Genomic DNA, 23,365 nt, shown 5'->3' on the forward strand with positions numbered 1-23,365 from the left:
GAGAAACATCCTCGTACAATTTAAGTCCAGACAACAAAAAGAAAATAAAACCATTAAAGTCTTTCTCAGCAAAATGTCCGAAGCAGAAGTTAGGTTAGTGGACGTGTTGTTACAGGTGCTTAAAATGAAACATGGGAAGTTTGAGAGACTCTTGACTGCCAGATGAATGGATTTGCCATCAGTTACAATCCAGAAAATTGTATTTGTAGAGTATTTCAAACTAGATTTGAAGTGATATAAAAAAAGTAAAATAATCAAACATTACACTATCTGGTTAAGACTGGGCCTCACATCTTAAGGATTTGTTTTACACAAGACTTCTTTTTTTAATTCAGCTACAGCTTAATTCAGCTTAATTCAGCTTAATTCACTACAGCTGGACTTGCTGACCTCATGCTAATCTGCCGTTTGAATGTATTTAATGTCTGAATCTCTGACATGAACAGGCAGTAAAGATGCTCCAGTTGTGGTTACCTGGATGTTCCCTCCCCAGCCTTCTTCAACTTAAGATACCAGAATGAAGGTACAGTTGGTTATAGATCAACTCTTCTGGAGTCGTTCACATTCACCCCGAAGGCTTTGGCTCGTTTAGGCTCACAACTGATCTGCATGTTAAGGAGTTGCACACAATCTCAAAGGTCTCTCAGGCTCACAGTTGGAGGAGGATCTAAAATGCAGTATGTGTGTGTGGCACAGGTCACTCGGTTAAAACAGAAGATGGTAATGTTTGGTGTAAATGTTTTAGAGCAGCTACATGTGAGTGTTTGTTGCTACATATCCAGTGTCAGCATTAACAGCTGTTCACCGGCCAGTTTAGCAGAAACGCTGCAAATTCAAACCTTCAAACTTGTTGGAACGGTGGAAAGCACCTAAATGTTAGCAATGTATGTGTATCACTACCTAGCTCTCACTGAAGTTAGCATGCTAACCAGCTAGCTCAGGCCCAGCTGGCCTATCTTCACAACTTTCCAACAGCGACTCTCTAGCATCCAGTCTGTCCTGAAGAAGAAGTGCTAAAGCCCTTTACAAGCGCCCATCACCACCACCCGCTTCCTGTAAGAAACTCTGTTTAGCGGCAGAGTAAACTCACATATTGCACCTTTAACTTTTACTTGGCTCTTGTCGTACGTTATTTTGTCAACACCTGTTGCAGTTCCTTCTTTTTAGCCAGAAAAGTTACAAAGAGTAGCCCGACTTGTTGCTCAAAGTGAAGCAAGAGCACCAACGTTGAATAAAATAGATGCTTTATCTTACGACACAGCTTTTGCAAATTTTAAAGGGAGTTTGTCCGAAACGGTGTGGCCTTACATGGTTTGCTCTGAACTCTTTGATAACTAGCAGTCTTTGTTTTATTCAGAGTTTTAATGTTTAAGGTTCTTCCTAGTGTTGTCTGGAGAGGCTTAAGAAGCTATTAAAGTGAATCAGTAATCCAACTTGAAGCTCGTTTACATCTGCCATTAAAATGCATCTGTGGCATTCAGATTTTATTAAGAAAGTATGTAGGAAACATTTAAACGGTGTATTTTTCACTCTATAAACACAATTGTATTCCTACTGTGAACCAGAATACAGCATCACTTTCAAATAATTTAAGTTTCCATTTAACAAACAACAGAATTCAACATTCGATATACAGTATTTTAAAAGGGATCGGTGTTGTGCACTTGGCTGTTCTGACTCTTATTGTTATGTTTCCATTTATTTTAGCTGCTGGTTATAAGACAGACACTACATTTAAGACAACATTGCACACTTTTTGTTAGTGTGAAAGTTTATGTTTGATACAACATGATAACCCAGCATTTATTACATGACAAGTTCAGATTTTGATGCACATTAATACATAATGTGACCGGAACGAGATCAACCCAATTTTAGTTGTAAGTGATGATAAATGATTCACATCCAGGTACTATCTGTGTGCCAGAGGCATGGTAATGGAAGGTGTAAAGAGAGCAATACATTTGTCACATAATTTATCAGTTTAATAATTCTCCTGTGGAACTTTCTTCCATTCGGTTCATCTTATTTTCATATTTCTGCCGAGGCACAGGTGATATAATTTAACCTTGACTACACTAGATAAAGTACAAAACATGCCAAATTCTGTTTTATTTTCCTAGGTCTGTGTGGGCTTTGTGTATTTATATTTCTGTGGTTCAGTTATGTTCTAGAGTAAAACTTACTTATATTTTCTGTACCAGCTTGCTGTCTTTTACCCAGCATCCGAAACAGAGTCGCAACCACAGTTGTACCAAGTGCTCTGTGCAGACTGTTGTCAGTGTGTGTGGTTTGAGTTGGAGTATGAAGGGGAGGAATAAAAGGGCTGTGTTCTCCACCGAGAAACCTTGACTATATATTTGTGTGCAGAAGGAAGCTCTCTGCATTTGAATGTCCTGCACTTTAAAAATTAGCAGTTTTTACTTTTGTCTTTTATTTTTGTTGTGCTCCCAATCATCTAGAATTGAATCAGAAACTCTGAAAGTCTTTTATTTTACAAGTAAAGCTTTGACCAGCTTGTGGTTTGAATTGTGTTATTTTTGTTTCGTTTTAACTTGTGTTTTTACTGTCTTCTTTTTGTTCAGGGGAGCTTTTTCCACATTTATTAGGCTTCCAAGGAAGTGTTCCGTCAACAATCCTGCTCTTAATTTGACAAGACAAAATAACAAATACAGTAAGATTTTTACTAGACTGCGACATTAGGAATAACCTCCCATGCATTAAAGTACAATTCATCACAAGCTTCTGTGTGATGCATCGTTGATTCTGCAGTGAAACATGTGAAAAGCACCATAAATACTGTCAACGCAAACCGGTAACGTGAGCAGTGATGTTAAAACCATGTGCTGTAGTGGACTTTGATGTTTTTGTTTCTTTCTATATGGTTCACATTGACTTGTCAACTATGCAAAACAACTGTTGGGCTTAAAGTGCTGTACTTAACCTGTGGCCAGTGTCTCTGGAGTCTTTCTACAGTATATCCTGTGTTTTTGACGTTATCAGCACAAAGTGTAAAATTGGTATCTGTATCTCTGTCAGTCAGCGCTAAGCTTTTAGGAAAAATCTCGGTGTAACATTTCTCCACTGACGGCAGGTGGCAGTGAGATTTGGCTTCTTGTTCCACTGTAAGAAACTCAAATATAAAACCACCAGTGCTAAATATTCTTATCTTGTTGTCAACTGCTACAGTTCTTTGTGGACCTGCTGCAATAACAATTCAATGGAGCTGGCATTTAAAACGTGAGGAATTGAAACGGCTTTATAACTTCATGTCTCAACTGATTGTCAAGTTGTATCGTGGGTAATGTAGGCTCCAGGTTTTGCTAAGAAAGAAATGTGTGGAATAAATAAATAAATATATGGATCTGTGGCATTGATTTCGATACTTCTGACACTCAAAATCATTCATTGAAACATTCTGGTTTGCAATATTACACTATTAGCATGAGAGTTTTAATGTTATTCATTATAAATACTCATGTTAAGTTATGAGAGTTGAGCTATGAAGAGGAGATATGCTTTATTCAAGTGTTTACAGTACAATTCATGAAACAAGGCAGGTTAACATTACTGTGGCTTTTAACACGGTGAAACAGTTGTTAGACCAAAGTGCATTGAAACAGGACTGTGGATAAACAGTCCCTTTTCAATAAGGGTTCTTACTCCTCAAGTCACATTAAACAGGCTTGATCAGGTTATATAAGAGGATATTTAAGACTTTGGGTGGTTGAAAGGTTAAATTAAATTCTTTTAAATAGTCAGTTCAGCTTGTATTCATGATAAGTATTTACTCTTAACTACATTCACTGGTACGTTTTCCAAAAGCAGCTGAAGGCACTTGAGTGCATTGAATTTGTAGAAGAGCATAGCACACTTCCCTTTTAGGGCAAATTACCCACTGCATAAGAAACGGTCTCAATGAGGAAAATATGAACACCTTTGTTACGTCTACAATATTCTCAACAAAGAACAGAAGTCACAGTCGTATTATGGAAACCTTGAAGTTATAAATGTGAACATACTGTATCTTCACACACAGAGGACAGACTTAACATTGACAAATGTTCCCCATAATCATATTGCAATGTCTCTTGTGAAGGATCTAGACATTTGACTCTGTGTCTTCTGTCTTAATTAAAGGCACATTATAGAAGAGATACAATCTGGGTGAATTCTAACAACTAACGCTTGAAGGATTTTATGTCCTAAGAGTCTGTCGAGCTACTTTCAGCAACATTGTATAAACAGTGCAACATGGAGTTTTCCCAACGACCTCTGGAGTCGGACGCTTTCCTACCGGTCATAAACTGCTCTCATCAGATTATATTACCACACAGATGATATGTTTCTCTTGTTTTCCTGCTGGTAAACTTTAAGACTTTCTGGGTCTTTTCTATTCAGGTTTTCTAAGCAGCTTCCCGATGGATGGAGGGAAGTTTTCTGTGGAGGAACTCTTTGACATGTGGCCAGATCTTGTTGGTTTCTGTCCCAGAGAAGGTCTCAAGCACACCTTTACTCCTGGAGAGGCAAACAGACACGGAAATCATTTTCTTACCATCAGAAAAAACCTGCAGATACTATAGATCTATCAGTTTTACCTCCATAAAATGCACTGTACTACAAATAAAACATGCTGAATAGTGTTCAAAGTAAAATGAACCCTCCACCCCATCCTTCTATAGTTTCCTGTACTTTCTTCAAATGATGAACGGCCTCAAACTTTATGATCAAATAAGAATAAGTGGAACACTAGTTGAGCATATATCCCTGTGGTTTTAGGGAACACAGAGTAATATGTTTTCTTGCCCTAATTGGTCCAGAAATAGAAATGATGCATGTACTTGTAAACTGGGTCTAAAGCCTCACAAGTCCAGTATTTGTGCTTTTGCCTGCAAGGTTTTGTTATTTCTGGTAAAGAAATTGTTTTATTTTATTTATGTATGTGCAGAGAGGACAAGGCCCAATAGCATTTGGCTGCAGCCTTTTACCTATGTTAAGATATTTATGTGGACTACTCTTCAGTCAGACATCATATGTGCCGAACTTGCCTATTTAATATCTCTTGTCAGGGATGCAAAATAAATGATTGTAGTAACCAGAGTCCTAGTGATCTGATAAAAAAAGTGTTAATGGGTTAATTTGTGTGTGCTTTCCTACCTGTAGTACTCTAACACAGGCTCTGTCAGGGTTTCATAGGACTTCAGTCTCCGTGTTACTGTCTCTGGTGTGTCATCGTCCCTCTGGACCAGAGGCTCTCCTGTGACGTCATCCAAACCCTGGAGATAACACAGGGACAAATTATGTTGTTAGTGACACAATTACAGAAAGATTACCCATGCACAACACACTGTAACACACTGTATATATTATATTTTTTTCAAATGCTTCTGTTACTGCTGAATAATAGCGAGCGATATCATACAATAGGGGTTTTGCAGAGGGAAAAGGAGAAGTGAAGCTGCTGAGACAGAATTGCTGAATGTGGACATGCTTGTTATGCAACAAAGAGCAGGACGTGTCGAGCTCAAACCCAGAGACAGAATGTGGAATGTAAACACTGCTCAAGAAACACAGAGCGGTGCCAGAGGGAAAAATGAGGCTGAAGAATGTCAGAGGATTTCTCAGTGCATTTTAGATTTTCTTGCATTTTCAGCCATTGGGAAACAACACTGTGTTTCCATTGTATTCTTTTGAGGCTTAAACACAACCCAGCTGAGCAGCGGGCCACCATGCTAATGATGACCTCATACAGACACAGTAAACATTAATGGTGGCTCTGTTCTGCTCAGGCGTTTGAGTCTTTGAGTTTATATCCAAAATGCTGTTAGACATTTATGAAGAAAGAGAGGATGTATTTACAGGGACTTTGGGCGGATTGAAATCTATGTTGTAGACTCTGCCGCTGGGAAGGTGAGTCCAGCGAGAGGTCAGCCTCTGTTTGATGGTCTGGAAAGGAACGTTGAGGTTGATGACTGTGTCCACACTGTAGGCATCGTCCAGCGTCTCTGCCTGGGACACCGTGCGAGGGAAACCTGTAGAGCGAGAGAGACAGATGGAGGAACAGCAAGGAGACAAAGACGTGGGATGTGATAAATTACTGTGCCAGGATGTGAATTAGGTCAAAGAGAACGTTGCCCTGACAGCAGAAAACTAAATAAACATCCTTATGGAGGATTTTCCAAACAACTAGATACACTTACCATCAAGCAGCCAGCTGCTCTGGCCCATGGCTCTCAGGTCACTCAGGATGAGACGAGACATGACGTCATCGGGTACGAGCTGACCCTGATCGATGCAGGACTTCAACAACAGACCGAGCTCTGACACAAAAACACAGAGCGAAGAGATGCTGATCATGCGAAGAAATTAATGCTGTTTTAATCACCCTGCAGAAATAACTTTTAGCTGCTTCAGCACTGTTATTGTGTGCATAATTCTCAGTGCATTCTGTACAGCTGAGATTGGGCAACACCATATAGCTGTGTAAAATGTGAAAAAAAGAATCATGTTTACCCGGAAATGTGTTTAAAATGATGCATGGAACCTCTGGAATTAGCTGACTATAGTGTAATTATATTCTGGTTATAATCAAGCTGCAAGAGCAAACAGAGGAATTTGTGTGTACACTCTGACACAGAATGGGACATTTATTATTGCAAAGCTTTTAAAGTTTTGAAAGGGATAATGCAGGTTTAGGATTTTAAGGCATGAGATTTTTTTTTCCTGTTACTTCCACTTTAATTGGTCTGAGTCCAGCGTATGAAAGGCATTTCCTGACAAGCCTTGAGAAATAACCTGACTGTGCTACTCTGATGTCACTAGGAAGAAACAGAGCAAAGGCTAAAACGGACCATAAAACTTGGTTAGGAAACTTAAATGAAGACGTTGAGTAGAATTTTACACGGAAATGAATTCATGGTGTTATACAGCATTGCTCTACATACAGCTAAATAAGTTTATGCTTATTTTGTGTTTAGTACATGATAAATACTAGATGGGCACTGTGTAGATCTCATACCTCCACCAAGGGCCAACAGTCCCCTTATAAAACCACATTTAAATTCACTGGACGCAGATTTTAATTTGGATCTGCACAAAATGAAATTCAATCAAGCTACACTGAATTTCACACACTCACAGATATCAGTCCCTGAAATTTCATCAAGATCAATAAATTATTCCCTAGGAAAATGGTGTCAAGGTTGAGAAACGCCCTATCTTGCAATGTTTTTAAAAAAGTGCAAAAACGATCCTTGATCCGTCCCCTGATCCAGATCTACACGATAATGTAATGGGCTCTTTCCGGAGCCCATACCACAAGCTGCACCAAGTTTCGTGGAAATCAGTTAAATAGTTTTTGTGTAATATTGCTAACAAACCAACCAACAAACGGACAGGGGTGAAAACATAACTTCTTTGGTGGAGGTTATATATGTTGCATGACCCAGAGCAAGGTGTCTAGAAAGCAAAGGCATTGCTGCATGGCTTTGGCAAAACAAATAGTGCTTAAGAGATATCTTAGGAGGATTTGTCAACAAGTAAATGGATTCATCTATTTGGTAGATTAGATAGAGTTTATGTGCAGTGCTCACACCCAAAAGAGGTTTTACTACAGCCAAAGGTTGGTGTGGTACAGGTCTCAGGAAGTGGAAGGTCACAGCTGCAGATCCAAGGACTGTTTGGGGGGAAATCTTACAAGAAAAACTGCTTTGACTGCTTTAACTGCTGCGGTGGAGCTGCTCGGCTCAGCTGCCAACAACAATAAGAATTTCAGTTGAACTGTTGCACCGACACTTTGCAGTATGAAACTACAACATGGGCATGAGGAGGGGAAATGCATGCCTGCATAAATAATGAGTATTTCCACGGCCTCAGTTCACCCCCGCATTACACTCCTCGGTTTAACCAGTCCTGCAGTTGTACTCCGTCACACATTTCTTCATCTGTAGCTCCTCCTCTCAGGGAACAAAGGTGCACACACTTTCCTTATCTTTATCTTCCTTTATCTTCCTCCAAGGTGATTTTGAGAGATAGTAGGGCCTCATTCCAAGCACCAGGTAATGTTGGCTTAACGGTTTCCAGTGCAAACACAAAGCAAAATGCTCCGTTAGCACATGCTACCCATTTTGACCTTGACTTCTTTTCTACTTATTCCTCTTTGGTAAAGATAAGAAATGAACGTTTAGGAGTGGACCTCTTATCACAGTAGTCCAGAAGACAAACTTAGACAGCAGTTATTATTTTGCAGACAATACTTTGCAGTGAAGTATAGTTTAATTCAGGGAAATCTTTCTTGTGTTTTGAGCACAGTGATAAGTTTGTTATGCTCTGGGAGGAAAAGAAGTGCCTGTGTCTGATAATATCCTTGCAGCCTGCGGATTTATTAAAAACAGGTTAAACATGTGCAAATGTTATTCCAGATGATATAAACACTGTCTCGGTATTTGTTAGTCGACACGTCTCACCAGTTTGAGCGTTGATGTTGCATCTCAGGATGTCCCCACTTGAGAGGTGCTTCAGTACAAAACTTTTGGTTATGCGCGCGGACACTGTTCCTTTCCCCGATCCCGGAGGCCCCATGATGACAGCCCGGAAAATCTTGTGGAGAGCCATCATTAAACGACTACTTATCGAATTGCTACGAGAGGAATATCCGTATATTTCCCATGAAAGCCCCCTCGCACCACCTCCTCCTCTGGATGCGCAGCCAAGTCCGGATCCGAGCAGGTTTCTCTCCCAAGAAATGTGCAGCGTAACCAAGAGTGGGCGCGTCTTCTCCGGCGGAGCTAAACTCTCCGTGGACCTTGACTTGTGTTTCACTCAGCTCCGGAGAAAAACAGGAGGAAGAGGAGGAGGAGAAAGAACGAGGAGGAGGAAGATGATGAAGCGGTGAGCAGCACAGGGAGATGAGGATGCGGCGACAGTCTCCTGACGACGCACACGCAGTGAAATGAGCCGAAATGAGCCAAACTTCCCGGCCTGGTCACAGTTTACGGTTTAGTGGAGAGGTATTTATTTTATAATGCGGTTATGTAATTGGTCTTTCCTACTGGCGGGGAGAGCTGGTTGGCAAGGTTGAGCTGATTAATCCTTTCCTAACCTCGATTCGGTGCACAGAGCTGCAGGTTTACACACAACCTGAGGTGAACTACCGCCTGCTCTCTCATAATATACACTCTTCATATATATGTTTTTAAGGAGTTTGGCCACGTCAAAAAATGTTTATGTTGTTTTCATATACATCATTGATCTAAATATGACTTTACTAGTAATGAACACATTAAGAAAACGTGGTTCTAATTATTATGTTAGTTCTTGTGAAATTATGCCAATATAATATAGAGGTATATATATATCATACCTTTATATAACATATAAGTATATATACAAGTCATTTCACAAGAGTAAACAAGATTGAATATAAAATATACATACCATTGTTTTACTCATATTCTATCTATCTGTCTATCTATCTATGCATTTATATGTATGTATCGTTATCTCGTATACATGAAGCACAAATACAACATAAACACACATGTAGTCATCCTGTGCCACTGTTTAATCAGCCTACTTTTCTCTATCCATAATATTCTGTGTATGTTATGTACATATTCTCTGTGTTTTCTTTAGTTTTTTTCCCTTTATATTTACATTAAAAATATATATATATATATTGTACTTTCACATGTTCTCTTGTCTTCCTGGTTGTGTCTATCTGCTGCTGTAACAAGTGAATTTTCCCAGCATGTGATGAATAATTTTATTTTATCTTATTGAAATTATCTATCTATCTATCTATCTATCTATCAATCTATCTATCTAATATTTAAAAAGGTCTGATAGCAGGTTCAGTCTCAGTCAGTTATTTTGCATCTATTTACGACCCTTGACATTTCTAATCTAATAATCTGTGTAAATATTGATTCATCCCTGTTGTTTACGTTAGAATCCGGTTTTGTGCCTTTAAGGATCAACGTCACAATCCAACCACGCCCACTTTGTGTTACTGAATACTGATCTGGCGCCACCTAGCGTCCAGCTACAGCACGGCACTCTTTAGAAGAAGAAAAAAAAAACAATCGCGTATGTCCCTCGCGCGCTGCCGTACCCGTCCCCTCCCACCACACGCGTCTTCCTGGAGAAACACACGTGGATTCCCGCTGACGCTCGAACACAAACAACACCATGGCCAGCCACGGACTGGACTACGACGGCTGCAACTTCTTCAGGCAGCGGCTGGTGCTGTCCACGCTCAGCGGGAAGCGGGTGAAGATTAAGGGCATCCGCTGGAAGGAGGACGACCCGGGGCTGCGCGGTGAGTCTCTCTCTCTCGCTCTCTGCCCCCCCGCTCCCGCGTGTGGCGTCGCAGTTAGCACCGAGGCTAACGCGCTAGCTGTTACGCAGTTGGGAGTGAGGCTGGTCAACAGGGCGTCGGGCGTGGGGGGGTGGGGGGAAGGCGAGGGGATGGTTGCGGGTAATGTGGGACGAAGGCAACAACAGCCTGCTGCAGCGAGTTTGTGTGGTGGTGGTGGTGGTGGTGGTGGTGTTGTTGTTGCACGAAGGGAGATGTTGTTCACTCCATTTTGGTGACTTTATCTCGACATATGTGAGTGAGGATCGTCAGAAGTTTCCAGTGTTATGACCAGAATCCAGGGTTTAACTTTATTGACTCCATATGTTCTGGTGCAATATGGAGAAAAAACCCAGCAAAATAACGCATTCGATTTTATTATTAGTAGTATTGTTGTTATTGCTCACATTTAATAAGTTATGATAGACTTTGCTTGAACTAAGGAAACATGTTGTTTGCTTCACTGTGTTTTTCCTTCCTCTTCCTCTGCAGATTTCGAGGCCAGCTTCATCAGACTCTTGGACAAAGTGACCAATGGCTCCAGAATAGAGATCAACCAAACAGGTAAACGATGATGTGAGGTTTAACTGCAGACTATGGGGTTTATAAGATAACTGGGTTTACTGTCAGTTTATGAAAATGTGTTGAGGGATTCACTAAGAGACAAATACAGATTTAACCTGAAGATATGCAGTGTTTTCCATTATTTTCCCCCCTTATAATAATGTCGTGTCATTCTGATTCTGAGGCAGGACAGGATTCGTCTGTGTTAGCTCTGTCACTTATCGCCCAAAAGCTCTGAGTTTTCATTGTCTTTCCAAGTTGACATCTTCATCTGCATCTTCTATGTGTATGACACCCCCTTTTTCATCCTGATATATTTGTATTCTTCCAATTTCACATCAGTCAAATGTTAGAAATGACATCAACGCCCCATTCCCTTGCTTAAGGAATTAGAAATGAAGGAAAATGTTCTCACATACAGATTCTCTGGGATATTTTAGGAAAATGTCCGTAGTTCTGTGCATGTCTGAAAGTGTGAAACTCACTGTCCTCGTTTTTTTCCTCTCCTCTCAAGGTACCGTGTTATTCTACCAGCCTGGCTTGTTGTATGGAGGCGTGGTGGAACACGACTGTAGCCCGCAGCGCTCCATCGGTTACTACCTGGAAGCGCTGCTCATGCTGGCTCCATTCATGAAGAACTCCCTGAAGGCCACTCTGAGAGGAGTCACCAACGACCCCTTCGACCCGTCTGTGAGGAAACACACTTGTACTCATTGTCTCCTACATTTGTCCATCTGATTTTCTTATGACTCGACTCTCATGATCAAACTGGGTGTGGCCCTGATTCATGCCTCTGCAGAGAATATGTAAACCATGTTGTGGATAAGTGCACGCCTCCTAAATCCAAAAGGACACTGCCCTCTTGTGCACACATCATTATGTGCAATTATCTGCCAGTGTCAGCAGTGTTGCGGAGAAGAGCTGATGTCTGTAGAACAAAACACAACAGGTCAGGGTCACATCCAGGGTGAATTTCTAACAATTCAGAAAATTGACTTTGATTTTTATCTGAAAATCAGGGGCCACTGAGTTTGTTTACATGTTTTATGTCCTCAAGTGAAGCACTCAGACACTGCATCACCCATTTCTTGCTCTTTTAGCATAAAAAAAAAGAGGATAATGTCAACAAACCAGACACAAGTACAGAGAGGCGTTGTCATGGAAACACTGAGCAGCATCTGTGCTTGTTGTTATCGAGATGAAAAATGGTCCAGTGCAGACTTTTATTTTTTTTATTTTTATTTTTTCATTAGGTGGTTGGAATTTTAAATCCCTTGCAGACATGTTGGGATGGATTTTAGGATTTTAACACTGTTTGTCTGCTACAGGTCGACACGCTGAAGTCCACTGCTCTTCCTCTGATGAAGAAGTTTGGCATTGATGGAGAAGGTTTTGATCTCAAGGTGAAGACATCATGTTGCATTTTAAAAAGCATGATATATTGTTCTATTTTTTTTTTTATTTGATGTTTCCAGCAAATGCAAATATATTGTTTTTCCTGCTACTTCTCTCAATCCCACTCTCTCTCTCTTTGCTGCTCCCTCAGGTGGTGAAGAGGGGGATGGCACCGGGTGGGGGAGGAGAGGTGGTGTTCACGTGTCCTGTCCGGAGAACCATCAAACCGGTCCAGTTCACAGACCCAGGAAAGATCAAGAGGATCAGAGGAATGGCGTATCCTTCTCAGGCCGTTGTTCATCTGTACACAGTTATAATGTTTTACAAGAAACTCAGGTGTATTGTGTGCAGTTGTAGCTTTTAGGATTATGATTCATTTCACCTCGGGTTAATAATTTTGTTTGCAAAATAATCTTTTTGACAGTTTATTACTCTATAATACAAAGAAAAGCAGCAGAGAAAGGTGATCGTGAACTTCTTGCTTATAAAGAACTTAAGCAATGGATTGATTATCATAATAGTTGAAGAATTTTCTTTTGCCTAATTTATTGACATACTTATTTTTCAGCTTATCTGTTTTTTATCTCATTGTGAATACCAAAAATAGTTATAGTTAACATGATGAAAGTCTACAATGCCCCCTTGGTTTTAAAGGTATTTGTATCATATTCCAGTGAGTTGTTTAATTATGTCATTACCCTGTAAGACCACGATTTTATTTTGACTAACTCACACTGTTAAATGAGTCGAGAAAGAGCCTTAACTTTCCAAACCCAGATATTCGGTGCGAGTTTCTCCTCAGATGGCGAACAGGATAGTGGACTCAGCCAGATCCATCCTCAACAAGTTCATTCCAGACATCTACATCTACACAGACCACATGAAAGGAGCCAGCTCTGGCAAGTGAGTACCTCAATGTACATTATATACGTTAGATAGTGGTTTTCAGCTATTCTATCGGTATCTGTTAGTCTCATTAAAATAGATGCTCAGTGATTTATGTCTCTTAACTTTCAGGTCTCCAGGTTTCGGCTTGACGCTCGTGGCCGAGACGCTGAACGGCTCCTTCCTCAGTGCAGAGATGTCGTCCACGCCACAGGGGCAGGGTGACATCATACTGCCAGAGGACCTCGGGACGAACTGTGCCAAGCTGCTTTTAGAGGAGGTTTATCGGGTAAGAACAGTAAAGTCCAGCATTTATTATACACATTCCTTTAAAAATGTTCAATCTAATAATATACTATAAATATAAAGATAAAGGAGATCTCCTCTCAACTTATCTTAATTTGAAAAACATGTCCACAAGTTTACAAAAAGGAACTAAACTATCTTTACAATGATGTCTTCAGATTTGTCTCAAGACATTATCTGTCAATTGTCCTCATCAGCGCAGGCTTAGGTCCAAAGTACCAGATATCAGACTCGGCTGATCTCAGTTTTGTTGAACAAGGAACATCTTTCTTTTGATTTCCAGCGTGAAGAGCGTCTTTATTTAAAAGGAGTGAAGATGTGCTTTGTGTTTGTCTTTTAGACGGGTGGGAGACGGAATTTAACCAGGGTGGCTTTAGCGAACAAGACACTTTGCTCATTGGTGCATTTGCTCACATCTTTGTCCACACAAGGTTTCCTGTGTCTCTGTTTCTCTTATGCTGCTGAGGGCGGTTTGATCAACTAACTGATCTAAAACACAACTGCCATTCATACTGTCATCCAAAAAGTCTCATATTGGTTTACAGAAGATTTCCACACCAAAGTCTTATTGAATAAATTTCCAAAGGTATAGTGTTATAATTTATTAAGAAAATATATTTTGTCTCTATACTGGAAAATATCCATTATTTCTGTAAGATGATAGGAAGACGCTGCACGCAGCAGCTGGAGAACCAGTTTTCTGTCACTGGACAATTCAGAATTCTTGGGGAATACCTGACATACACAGACATAATAAACCCAAAGAGCACCAATGACTTTTACTGCCCTTGTTTACCAGCGTTCTCTGGATAATGAGCGTCAACCCCGGGCAGGAATTCAACTGAGAAACAGTTTGTGGGCTGACCCACGACATAGAAAGCAACTAAAGGGCGTTTCCATTCGAAACCGTCATGTAAGTGCCTATGTTGGTTGAAGGCATTCTACCCAGGGGCCTTTTCCTTCGTAAATAAATAATTGTGTTATCCATGGAATACTCCCAAAAAGCTAAATGACAGCATAAAGCTACTGATTGAAAATCAAAGAAGAAAAGCTCTCGTATAGGAAGTAGCACTTCAGCACTATCTTTTAAATTTATTAATTATTCTGTCAAAATCAGGGGATGGAGTCTGGCAACTCTCTTAAACAGACGGGGCAAAATATACGATTGACCCATCGTTAGGCCGGTCGCTACTGTTCCCCTTTTTAAGCCTTTCTTAAAATTGCAAAGTCAACAAAATCAACAAAGATCATCCTTGTTTTATAAATTGTACACTGTCCTTTATTTGTGTTTCTGGCAAAAGGGTTCGGCAATAAAACAGTATTAATAATTATAGCTTTCATGTCCATGTAGTTTGTCCTCAGGTGTGACTCACAACAGTAGCTGCAAGATAAAGTAACTTACTATAAACACATACAGGCACAGATAATGTCACACGGGGGGGAAAAAGAGCTCACTTCATCAGAATATACACAATTAGATCCAGTGACTCTGTGACTTCAGTTTGCTCCCGCATGGCTCTGCCTCTCAGCCCTTTCTCATAGGAGCCATGTGAGTCCAGTTAGCTGGTCAGGGTAGAGCTGATTAACTCTGAAAGAGCAATATTGTTGGATGCTTCTTCTTAACTCCCAAGCCACAGAGCGAGGAGCAAACGCTTCTGTTCAGCAGACATGGAGCATGGTGGATTATTAATAATCTGCCAATTGTTAACTTTTTTTTTTTTTTAAAGATTCACTTCATTGAAAAACTTTTTAATAACGTCTGGTTTTGGTACTGTAGCAGGAGGACGGGGTGATTCCTACAGCTGCGAGAAGAGAGGATGACACCAGCGTGAAAATGGTTGTGGACTGTTAATTTTTAATAAAACCGAGAAAGGGAAAGAAATTAGCCGGATTTGCATTAAAGGGCATGGGCGTTCTGTGTTTGTGCGCAGGTCTGTTTGTTTTAGGGTTAATCAGTACAGTCTGCTTGTAGTAAACCAAAGCTACACGATGGACATTTTGTTTTTGGAAGTAACGTCAACACTGGACAGGACCTGATGTAAGTGGTGCTCTCTGGAAATGTTTATTACAGCAAGATCTTGTCTTTAAATATGAGAGTTTTGTCATCTGCATGTCTCAGTGTTTTTGCAGCTACAGTTTGACGGATACAAGTAAATAAGTAGTATTAAGATATTGGATGCAAAGGTAAAATCTAAAATCATTGTTTACCCAGGTTTTGATGATAGATATGATGATTGTTTTTTATTTATTTGAATCGAAAAAAATTCAGTTTGTGTTTAATTCAGAACGTCTCTGGTTGTTTTTCTTCAGTCGTAAAAACATGTTTTGAAGGATCGGGCTGAGATTGGTCTTTGAGAAAGAGGTTGTTGACCAGGACTCTATTGGTCACTGCAAACATCTTTTTTTTTTTTTACTAATTTTACTTTTTATCGCATCATAGAACTCACTTGACTTTGTCTGAACCCACATATTGTTTGATGGTTTCGAAATGACTTTGCCGTTTCCTTTAGGGATTCAAGGGACTTTTTCACGAGGCCTCGTGCCTGGTTGGCTCTCTGCCTCTTGGGACATCTTAACCACGATGCCTCTATGGAAGGCAGGGCCTGACACTTATTTTGAAATGGAAAAGTTAATGTAGTTTCTATTTGTGTAGCCCGGATCAGCAACTCGGCAAGGTAAGGTGCTCGGGCACAACTTAATCTCCATGGCCGACCTTAACGTGCTGTAATGGAAAATGTCAAGAGAAGTCGCTGAAGCTGGATAAACCCTCACTTGTCAATTTAGGATTTTTGGTCTCAGTTGAGTTTTTTACTGGAGGCAAACACGGCATGTTTCGTTTGAAATGTCTTGAAAATGAACTCATTCATGCATCTAGACAATGGGAAGTAAACACTGAAATCATTTGTAATTAAAAGTAATAAGCATTCAGATGGATTCGATCAAACCTGTGATGATGTCGTAGTTGTGAATTAGGGAGCAAAAGTTGAATTTGATTTGTCAGAATTTTTTTTTTCTCAGCTTATACATTTTTGAAGAAGGAATTGATGAAGAAGGGATGTTTTTAACAAAATGTCCCACCTCATCAACTTTTTAAGCCACGTCGCCATATTTCTGTTGCAGTGATTTGATTATCTAATTAAATCATATTCGTGCTGACAACCTTCAACATAATACTTAGTGACTGCACCACATGCTTTCTGACAATGGATCCACAGTGATCCTGTGTAGCTGTCACGGCCATTTTCAAGTTTCCTGCACTTTCCAAAATGCTTTGGGTGTGTCCAGTCTAGAAAATTCCTCTTCATACTGGCTGGGAAATAGCACATTGAGTAATCAGGATGGCATGTGCTCACATGGACCCGGAGAGTGGATCCTCTGTCCTCTAAATATCTCATATGTCTAAGGAAAGGGCCGAGAGGAGAGGTCAGGTCTTCAGGAGCAGGAAAACGCAGGATTATTTAGGAAAACATTTCTAACTACTTTACAGGATAAATGAAGGGAGGGGCACTTTAGTAGGAAGTGTCATGTGAGGAGATCGGCTACAGTTGGAACCTGAAGCCACAACGTCTGCCTCCGAAAAACCACAATAAACTTTAAACAAATGTCCTTCCTCAAATGTGCTTGTAGCTCTGGGCAAACATTTGACTTTAATTTGGTTCTGAGTTTTCTCTCAGTTGATCTGTGTTTGAGTTGGAGACATTAATTCAGTGTCCAGAGATTCCCACTGTGTTTTTGCCAACATAGATACCCACTGTTGGATGTCAGGGGGTTGCTGAGTTCTTCCTAATCACCTCCATGACGCATGTCTCTGTTGTTTTTGTTGCTGAACCGCGTCGCCCCTCCTCTCTCTGTTTTAGGGTGGCTGCGTGGATTCGTCCAATCAGAGCCTGGCCCTGCTCTTGATGACCCTTGGCCAGCAGGACGTGTCGAAGGTTTTGCTCGGACCCCTCTCCCCGTACACGTAAGTCATTGTCGCAGTGAACTTTACAAACGAGTTAATAAACAAATGCACAACATCACATTTAGTTATTCTTCTACTTGTCCTCTCCTGGACAGTGACAGTGATACACAATGAACTGAACCAATGAACAACAGATGTGATAAATATTCACATAATACGTGAGCCTTGTCTATGGATTTTTATGATTTTCACTCTTTTAAGAGAACCAGTGCAGTTCATGGTAAACAAGTCACTAAGCACAAGTGAAAATAAAATAAATATGAGTTGCCGATAGTGCATTATAGTTATTTAAAAATAAAAAATACATGTATTTTTTTTAAATCTTTTTCTCTGTACAAAGGTTGCTGAATGTCTGATGGAAGATATTTACATTTAAAAATGTTTCTATGATAAATGACAGAAAGAACTAAATCAAATAAAAGTGTTTAATGATTGAATGACCACACAGTTAATTTCAGACGTCATCATCACCACTAACGAGGAGAGAACTATGAACTGTCCATTTTCAGTTATCATGGTACCGGTGCTGTGTTCCTCTCAAGTACAGTACTATGATAACTGAAGATTGGCAGTGCCATCACAATCCTTTCTTCCCCTCACACAGGTAACAATGTCACTGCTGTCTTTTGAAGAACTGCGATTTGAATACAGTTTGAATGTATTTAAATAATTTTTTTGCTTGTCTCTGTTAATGTAAAATGTCTTTGCCTTTTATAATAAATTGTATGACATCCTAACTTTAAGATTGTACTGTGCATTAGAGACAGAGGATTGATTTTGACTTTTTAGCTCTATTGACATCACTTGAAGCAGAAAACCTAAAGTAGAACCATTACACTATGTTCTGGAATCTTATCCAACACAGAGTAAACGCCTCTCCTTTGGGACAGATAGTTCAAAATTGGGATACGCCAAAAGCAGTAATGCATAAAAATTTATTTGGAATTTAATTTCCTATGTTAGTGCCTCTATGTCAGCAAATAGCCGCGGCCGGAGGCATTACATCGTCAGGTTGTCCGTCCCATTCTTGTTTAGATGTGGCACAAATGTTTACTTGGACTCAAGGATGAACGGGTTTGTTTTTAGTGGTCAATGGTCAAGGTCACTCTGACATCGCTAAACAAATTTCGGCCTTTCAAACACAGTATCTACTAATGTCACTCAGACAATGCAAAACACGGTTGTGGCCATAATTCAAGAAGTAGTTTGTTGTTTTGAAAATTTTTCATACAAATGTCAAATTGGATAAAATGAAGGGATGGCATTTTATATCCAAGAGGTTTAAGGTCAATTTAATTAATGTCCTGCAAAGACAGTTTTGTGGTTATTATTTAACATTGTGACCATATTTCCTGCATCTTGGTTCTTAATGACTCTGCTTCCTCTACTCTTTTGCTATCTCTACAGAATCGAGTTCCTCAAACACATTAGAGATTTCTTCCAGATCATGTTCAAGATCGAGGTCCAGAAGCCGTTAGAAGACGAAAGGAAAGGAGGAGACAAGGTCCTGATGACCTGTGTAGGAGTTGGTTACAGCAACATGAACAAAACTCTAAAATAAAATATTTATATTTTTATAGAAATGCTTTGGTCTTGTCTTGTATCACGTTGCCCACTCAGATCCCACAGTAAAATATAGTCTTTTTATTTAGTTAAATGTGAAAGTTATGACAATCTCTATTTGTGTGCAACTGTTAATAATATACTAGAAGATATCTGTTATATTTGTTACTTGGAATACAGACAACTTTACACATTCAGATATTTAACAGCATCTTCACATCCATGAACATCAGCTTCTAAAGACTTGATGTTGTCTGCATAGTTTTAAAGTTACATCAATGTCTGGTTGCACATTACTGGAATTCCACATTTTTAAAAAGCTTTTCTAGGTCGGTTCAAGTTATCTTCAGTGTTAAGAAAATATATCAGAGGAATGAAAAGGTCAGTGACTTATAGTTCTTCCCTTTTTTCTAATGGAGTAATGCTGCACTGTAAACCACAGGAGTCAGGAGGAGTTAGTCGTCTTGGCCACAGAGATGCTTGAGGGCGTCTCCGTAACTGCCTGAAACTTCAGACTGCAGAAACGTGATGGGGAGAAAAAAACAAACAAGAATTTGTGTCTGTGGTTTAAGAACGCGTAAACAAAATTCTTGTCCCACATTTAAAATAAGATGCATTGACATTTAGCCTTATTCATTTATAGTAATATGGAGAGATTGTAAATTTGTATCTGGGTGTGTGAACTGACCTCTAACTGGGAGTAGAGGGACTGTCCAAACAGCTTCTTGTACTCGCCTCTGATGTCCAACAAATCGATCTCTGAGCGACTGACGATTATCCTGGTGATGATGCACTCCGTGGTCCCTGCACCCTGGATGAACCATAAGGTGCCAATCACTTTTATTATTCATCCCCTCCCTTTACTGTGTAAAAGCAGCCACTTCTGTGCCTGCATAGCTTTGCATTATTTTTCAATCTGCTGCTTTTGAGCCTGTTGACGCTTTTCAACCACTGTTGTGCATTTAGTGAAAGCACCAGCGGCAATAAAACGGTGGCTTAACATTCCTTTCCACACCAGCAGTGATCAATACAACTGTCTGCTGTGCATAAAGCGGGCACAGATTATCTAAACAATATGTGGATTTGGCTGCTTACCTTCATGCTCTGGAAAAGCACCTCCGCGAGGTATGCAGGAACGTTCTTCACGCATTTCACTGCACAGACAAATAGGTCGGGTGAGATGTGTGTCAGATGTGCAGTGGTTCACTTTATCACGCAACGGTGAAAATTGGACCACAGCTCATTGTTATTTTGAGAATTAGTGACACGTTTTTCTCACCGACAGCCACCAGCAGCATCTCCAGGTCTCCAGACATCTCGTTCTCAATGCTCTCCTGCAAAGTCTTCTTGCTGATGCTCTTGTAATCGACCAGAGCTGCCAAAAAAACACAGGGATTTTAATACAACTTTTTTTTGTCTTGTTGAAAATGTAACAGATTTGAATTTATGGCGACACAGAAGGGGAATGGCTTGGATGAACTTTCATGTAACTTTGTACAGACGTTTATAATCTCATTGGATGAACCCTAATGACTGTGTGGCCTTTGGCACCACCATTTTGACTTTTGGCTAAATGTCTTTAAAACTACTGAACAGAAAGTGTACAGGACCCACTCTGTCGGAGCTGGGGGATGTTCCTGTGACACAGGATGTCAATGAACTTGTCTTCATCCGTTCCCCACTTCTTCTCCCCTGCTTCATACAGCACCTGGGAGGGAAGAGAAGGTGGGATGAAAAAACGAGGGTTGACTCAACACACATCAATGGTTTAATTGTAGAGGTATTACCTTAGCATCTGCTCGAGCTTTGGCAGCATCCACATGGGTGCTCTCGTCTCTCTTCCCCTGTGACGAGGAACAGAGGGAAATAGAGATTCATTTAATCTTGTGAGCCTTTAAAAACAATATCCATGTCACAATTCAACATCCGAACATCCGAACCCTAACCTGTTAAAGTTGTTTTTTAACGTCATAACAGATCTTGTAGAAAACAGCTTTGCTTTACTATTTACCAGTTAACAGTTAGTTTACTTACTTACTAACACTTACTTACAATATAAAAATATCTTTAAAATGTGATCGTGCATAAAGAAAAATATGAACATTTCTTTTTTCCCATGACATTTTTAACATAGCATTCCTAATAAAATGTGTTGTTTGGGTGTTCCTGGAAACACCCTCTGATACCATGTCTATGTTTTAATTTGAATGTACAATACCTCAGCCAGTATGAGCAGTCCTTTTCCAAACTCTCCACCAACCTCCGACTGCAGATCCTTAATCAGAGAATTTCCCGTTTCTTGAATGAAACACAAAAAAAGATTGAATAATCAGATGACAATTATCTGTTTCGCAATAATTGGAAAGTTCTGTGACATTACAAACACAGACCTGCCAGGTAAGCCTCAGACAGGGCTTTAATCTGTCTGCTGGACCTCGAGGAGAAGATTTCTATCAGCGTGCTCTCTGTGGTGCCGGCGCCCTTCATGTGAGATGCAAAACACGAGATGCAAAAGTGAATGATGGCAATAATAAAGAGCATGGGGTTCTTTGATTCAAAAAGTGATATTGTAATGAATCGAAACTAATCTGAAGCAAAAGTCTGTGCAACTTTTAAAAAATACACTGTGCAACTTCCTTTTACGACACACAATCTTACCTTGATGGCTTTTATTACTTCATGACAGTCAAAGAGACCAGGGGGCGTTACCAAGGCAACTAACAAGTCCTCAAAGTCTCCGTGGGTGTCGCCCTCCAGGTCATCTACTAATTTCTAATGGAGGAAGGTTGACAATACACAAATATTACTCCACCCCTCATTTTCTCCTGTACCCAGAATGAATGTATTTCATTTAGATAAACATGCAGTGGTGTAATACCCGTCCTGTGGCCTTCTCATAGGCTTTAGCAATAAGCTGACGCTGAGCATTGCTTCTTTGGGTCAACACCTCAATCACTGTTTTTTCTGTCGTACCTGTAAAGAAGAGGACGACACAAAACAGGCTTACAACTCCCCCTGCACGTGGAAAGTAGAAGTTAATACAACCTTTCATAAAAGGTCAAGCTTGTTCCACAAACTGACATAAGAGCACACTTAGTGAAATATAACCCTTTATATGATTAAAGTACTTCACATGTTCCTCTGATTTAGTATCTATGATATACAGTGTGCTGATAATGATAAAGTCAGTAGCTTACCGATGCCCTCGATGGCCTTCCTCAGTGCAGACACATCTTCATCCACTTTAAAGTTTGGCTTGTCCTTTACAGTTCCTCTTGAACCGGACTGATAAACACAGGAACACATTCACAGGCTCATGTAACATGATCACCACAGTACAATAACACATCCCTATGTAGTGGTCAATTCATTATTACACTGTTGATAATACTATATATCAGATGCTGTCACATTTGTCAGAATCCATTAGCAAACTGTGATAATAATTACAACCATTATTATTATAATGTATCTCTAAATGGAAAGGTCATGTCCAACTTACTGCCATAGTCAGTGAGGAGGGGGAGTCTAAGAGCAGATCCAAGTCATCCTACAACATGAGGCAACATACATATTTACAATATCACCTAGAATTTCTCATACCCAATTTAAACCATAAAATCTCATTGAGAGCTATTACTCACCCACACAGACATTGTCGTGTATTTAGAGAAAAGTCTTCAACTATAGGGAAGAGAAAAATAATACAGAATTTAAATATTATTCATCACTACAGAGTGATCTCATATATTTCCTTACAAATGGACTCCTGGTTCTGATATTCTCTGCACAAACGTTTCTCCCATTTCATCCTCTGACTTTCACTTCTGTCTCACACTTACATGAAAAAAGAAAATCCAGTGGTTATTCGATTAAATACTTCCGCGTTTTTCAACAATAACTTCCCTTTTCTGACAGTCAACAGAAGTGTAGTAACATCAAGCCCACGACATGTGTAATGTCGATCGCAGCCTAGAATACGTTTTTTCCCCCGATCAACAATGCGTAAAAAACGCATAGAACCATGGAGAGGACAGAGAACAAACGTGTCGGTGCGTAAAAACTGTGATCAGATGTCAGATAATTGATGTTATTTATTCTTACCTGAAGCGAGATGATAAACGGTTGATGTCCAGGAAGTTATTTCACACTTTGACAAAATCACCACACCTTTTTCAGCGAGAAGTCCGGAAGGCAACACGCACGAGAGGAGGGAGGTGAATCACGGAGACGTTTGACTCCTCCTCATGTGTACACAGAGCTGCCATGACTCAGGATTTAGAAACAGGATTTATAATCTTCCATCCTTCTCTGTAACTTGACTCACTTACGCAGCA

At 40.0% G+C, this 23,365-nt stretch overlaps 3 protein-coding genes across 5 annotated transcripts; 1 reads left to right on the forward strand and 2 right to left on the reverse strand.

Annotated features, from left to right (window-relative positions):
- Positions 1–3,501: 3,501 nt before the first annotated feature.
- Positions 3,502–9,006, reverse strand: ak3 (adenylate kinase 3). The gene is made up of 5 exons (XM_034602162.1): positions 8,466–9,006; positions 6,201–6,320; positions 5,860–6,032; positions 5,158–5,276; positions 3,502–4,518 (listed from the first exon to the last, which is right to left on the reverse strand). Exons 1-5 carry the CDS (start codon positions 8,614–8,616, stop codon positions 4,407–4,409), a joined length of 675 nt encoding a protein of 224 aa, XP_034458053.1. The 5' UTR covers positions 8,617–9,006; the 3' UTR covers positions 3,502–4,406.
- A 1,097-nt stretch (positions 9,007–10,103) lies between these two features.
- rcl1 (RNA terminal phosphate cyclase-like 1) lies at positions 10,104–19,048 on the forward strand. 2 transcript variants are annotated; one of them, XM_034602148.1, is made up of 9 exons: positions 10,104–10,318; positions 10,847–10,918; positions 11,433–11,608; positions 12,247–12,321; positions 12,465–12,589; positions 13,091–13,216; positions 13,331–13,487; positions 17,362–17,465; positions 18,873–19,048. In XM_034602148.1, the coding sequence occupies exons 1-9, from the start codon at positions 10,189–10,191 to the stop codon at positions 19,024–19,026; spliced, it is 1,119 nt and encodes a 372-aa protein (XP_034458039.1). In that variant the 5' UTR covers positions 10,104–10,188; the 3' UTR covers positions 19,027–19,048. The 2 variants fall into 2 exon arrangements, with proteins under 2 accessions (XP_034458039.1, XP_034458040.1); XM_034602149.1 differs by lacking the exon at positions 10,104–10,318 and adding an exon at positions 10,477–10,609.
- On the reverse strand, positions 18,496–23,273 carry anxa3b (annexin A3b). Of its 2 annotated transcripts, XM_034602153.1 has the most exons (14): positions 23,133–23,272; positions 22,673–22,712; positions 22,531–22,578; positions 22,226–22,313; positions 21,907–22,001; positions 21,687–21,800; positions 21,419–21,509; positions 21,247–21,326; positions 20,816–20,872; positions 20,643–20,736; positions 20,308–20,403; positions 20,124–20,182; positions 19,717–19,839; positions 18,496–19,543 (listed from the first exon to the last, which is right to left on the reverse strand). In XM_034602153.1, the coding sequence occupies exons 2-14, from the start codon at positions 22,682–22,684 to the stop codon at positions 19,484–19,486; spliced, it is 1,017 nt and encodes a 338-aa protein (XP_034458044.1). In that variant the 5' UTR covers positions 22,685–22,712; positions 23,133–23,272; the 3' UTR covers positions 18,496–19,483. The 2 variants fall into 2 exon arrangements, with proteins under 2 accessions (XP_034458044.1, XP_034458046.1); XM_034602155.1 differs by lacking the exon at positions 22,531–22,578 and having other exon boundaries at positions 23,133–23,273.
- Between the last annotated feature and the right edge of the window lie 92 nt (positions 23,274–23,365).

This window comes from Hippoglossus hippoglossus, chromosome 12, assembly GCF_009819705.1.
Source record: "Hippoglossus hippoglossus isolate fHipHip1 chromosome 12, fHipHip1.pri, whole genome shotgun sequence".
Classification (NCBI taxonomy): domain Eukaryota; kingdom Metazoa; phylum Chordata; class Actinopteri; order Pleuronectiformes; family Pleuronectidae; genus Hippoglossus; species Hippoglossus hippoglossus.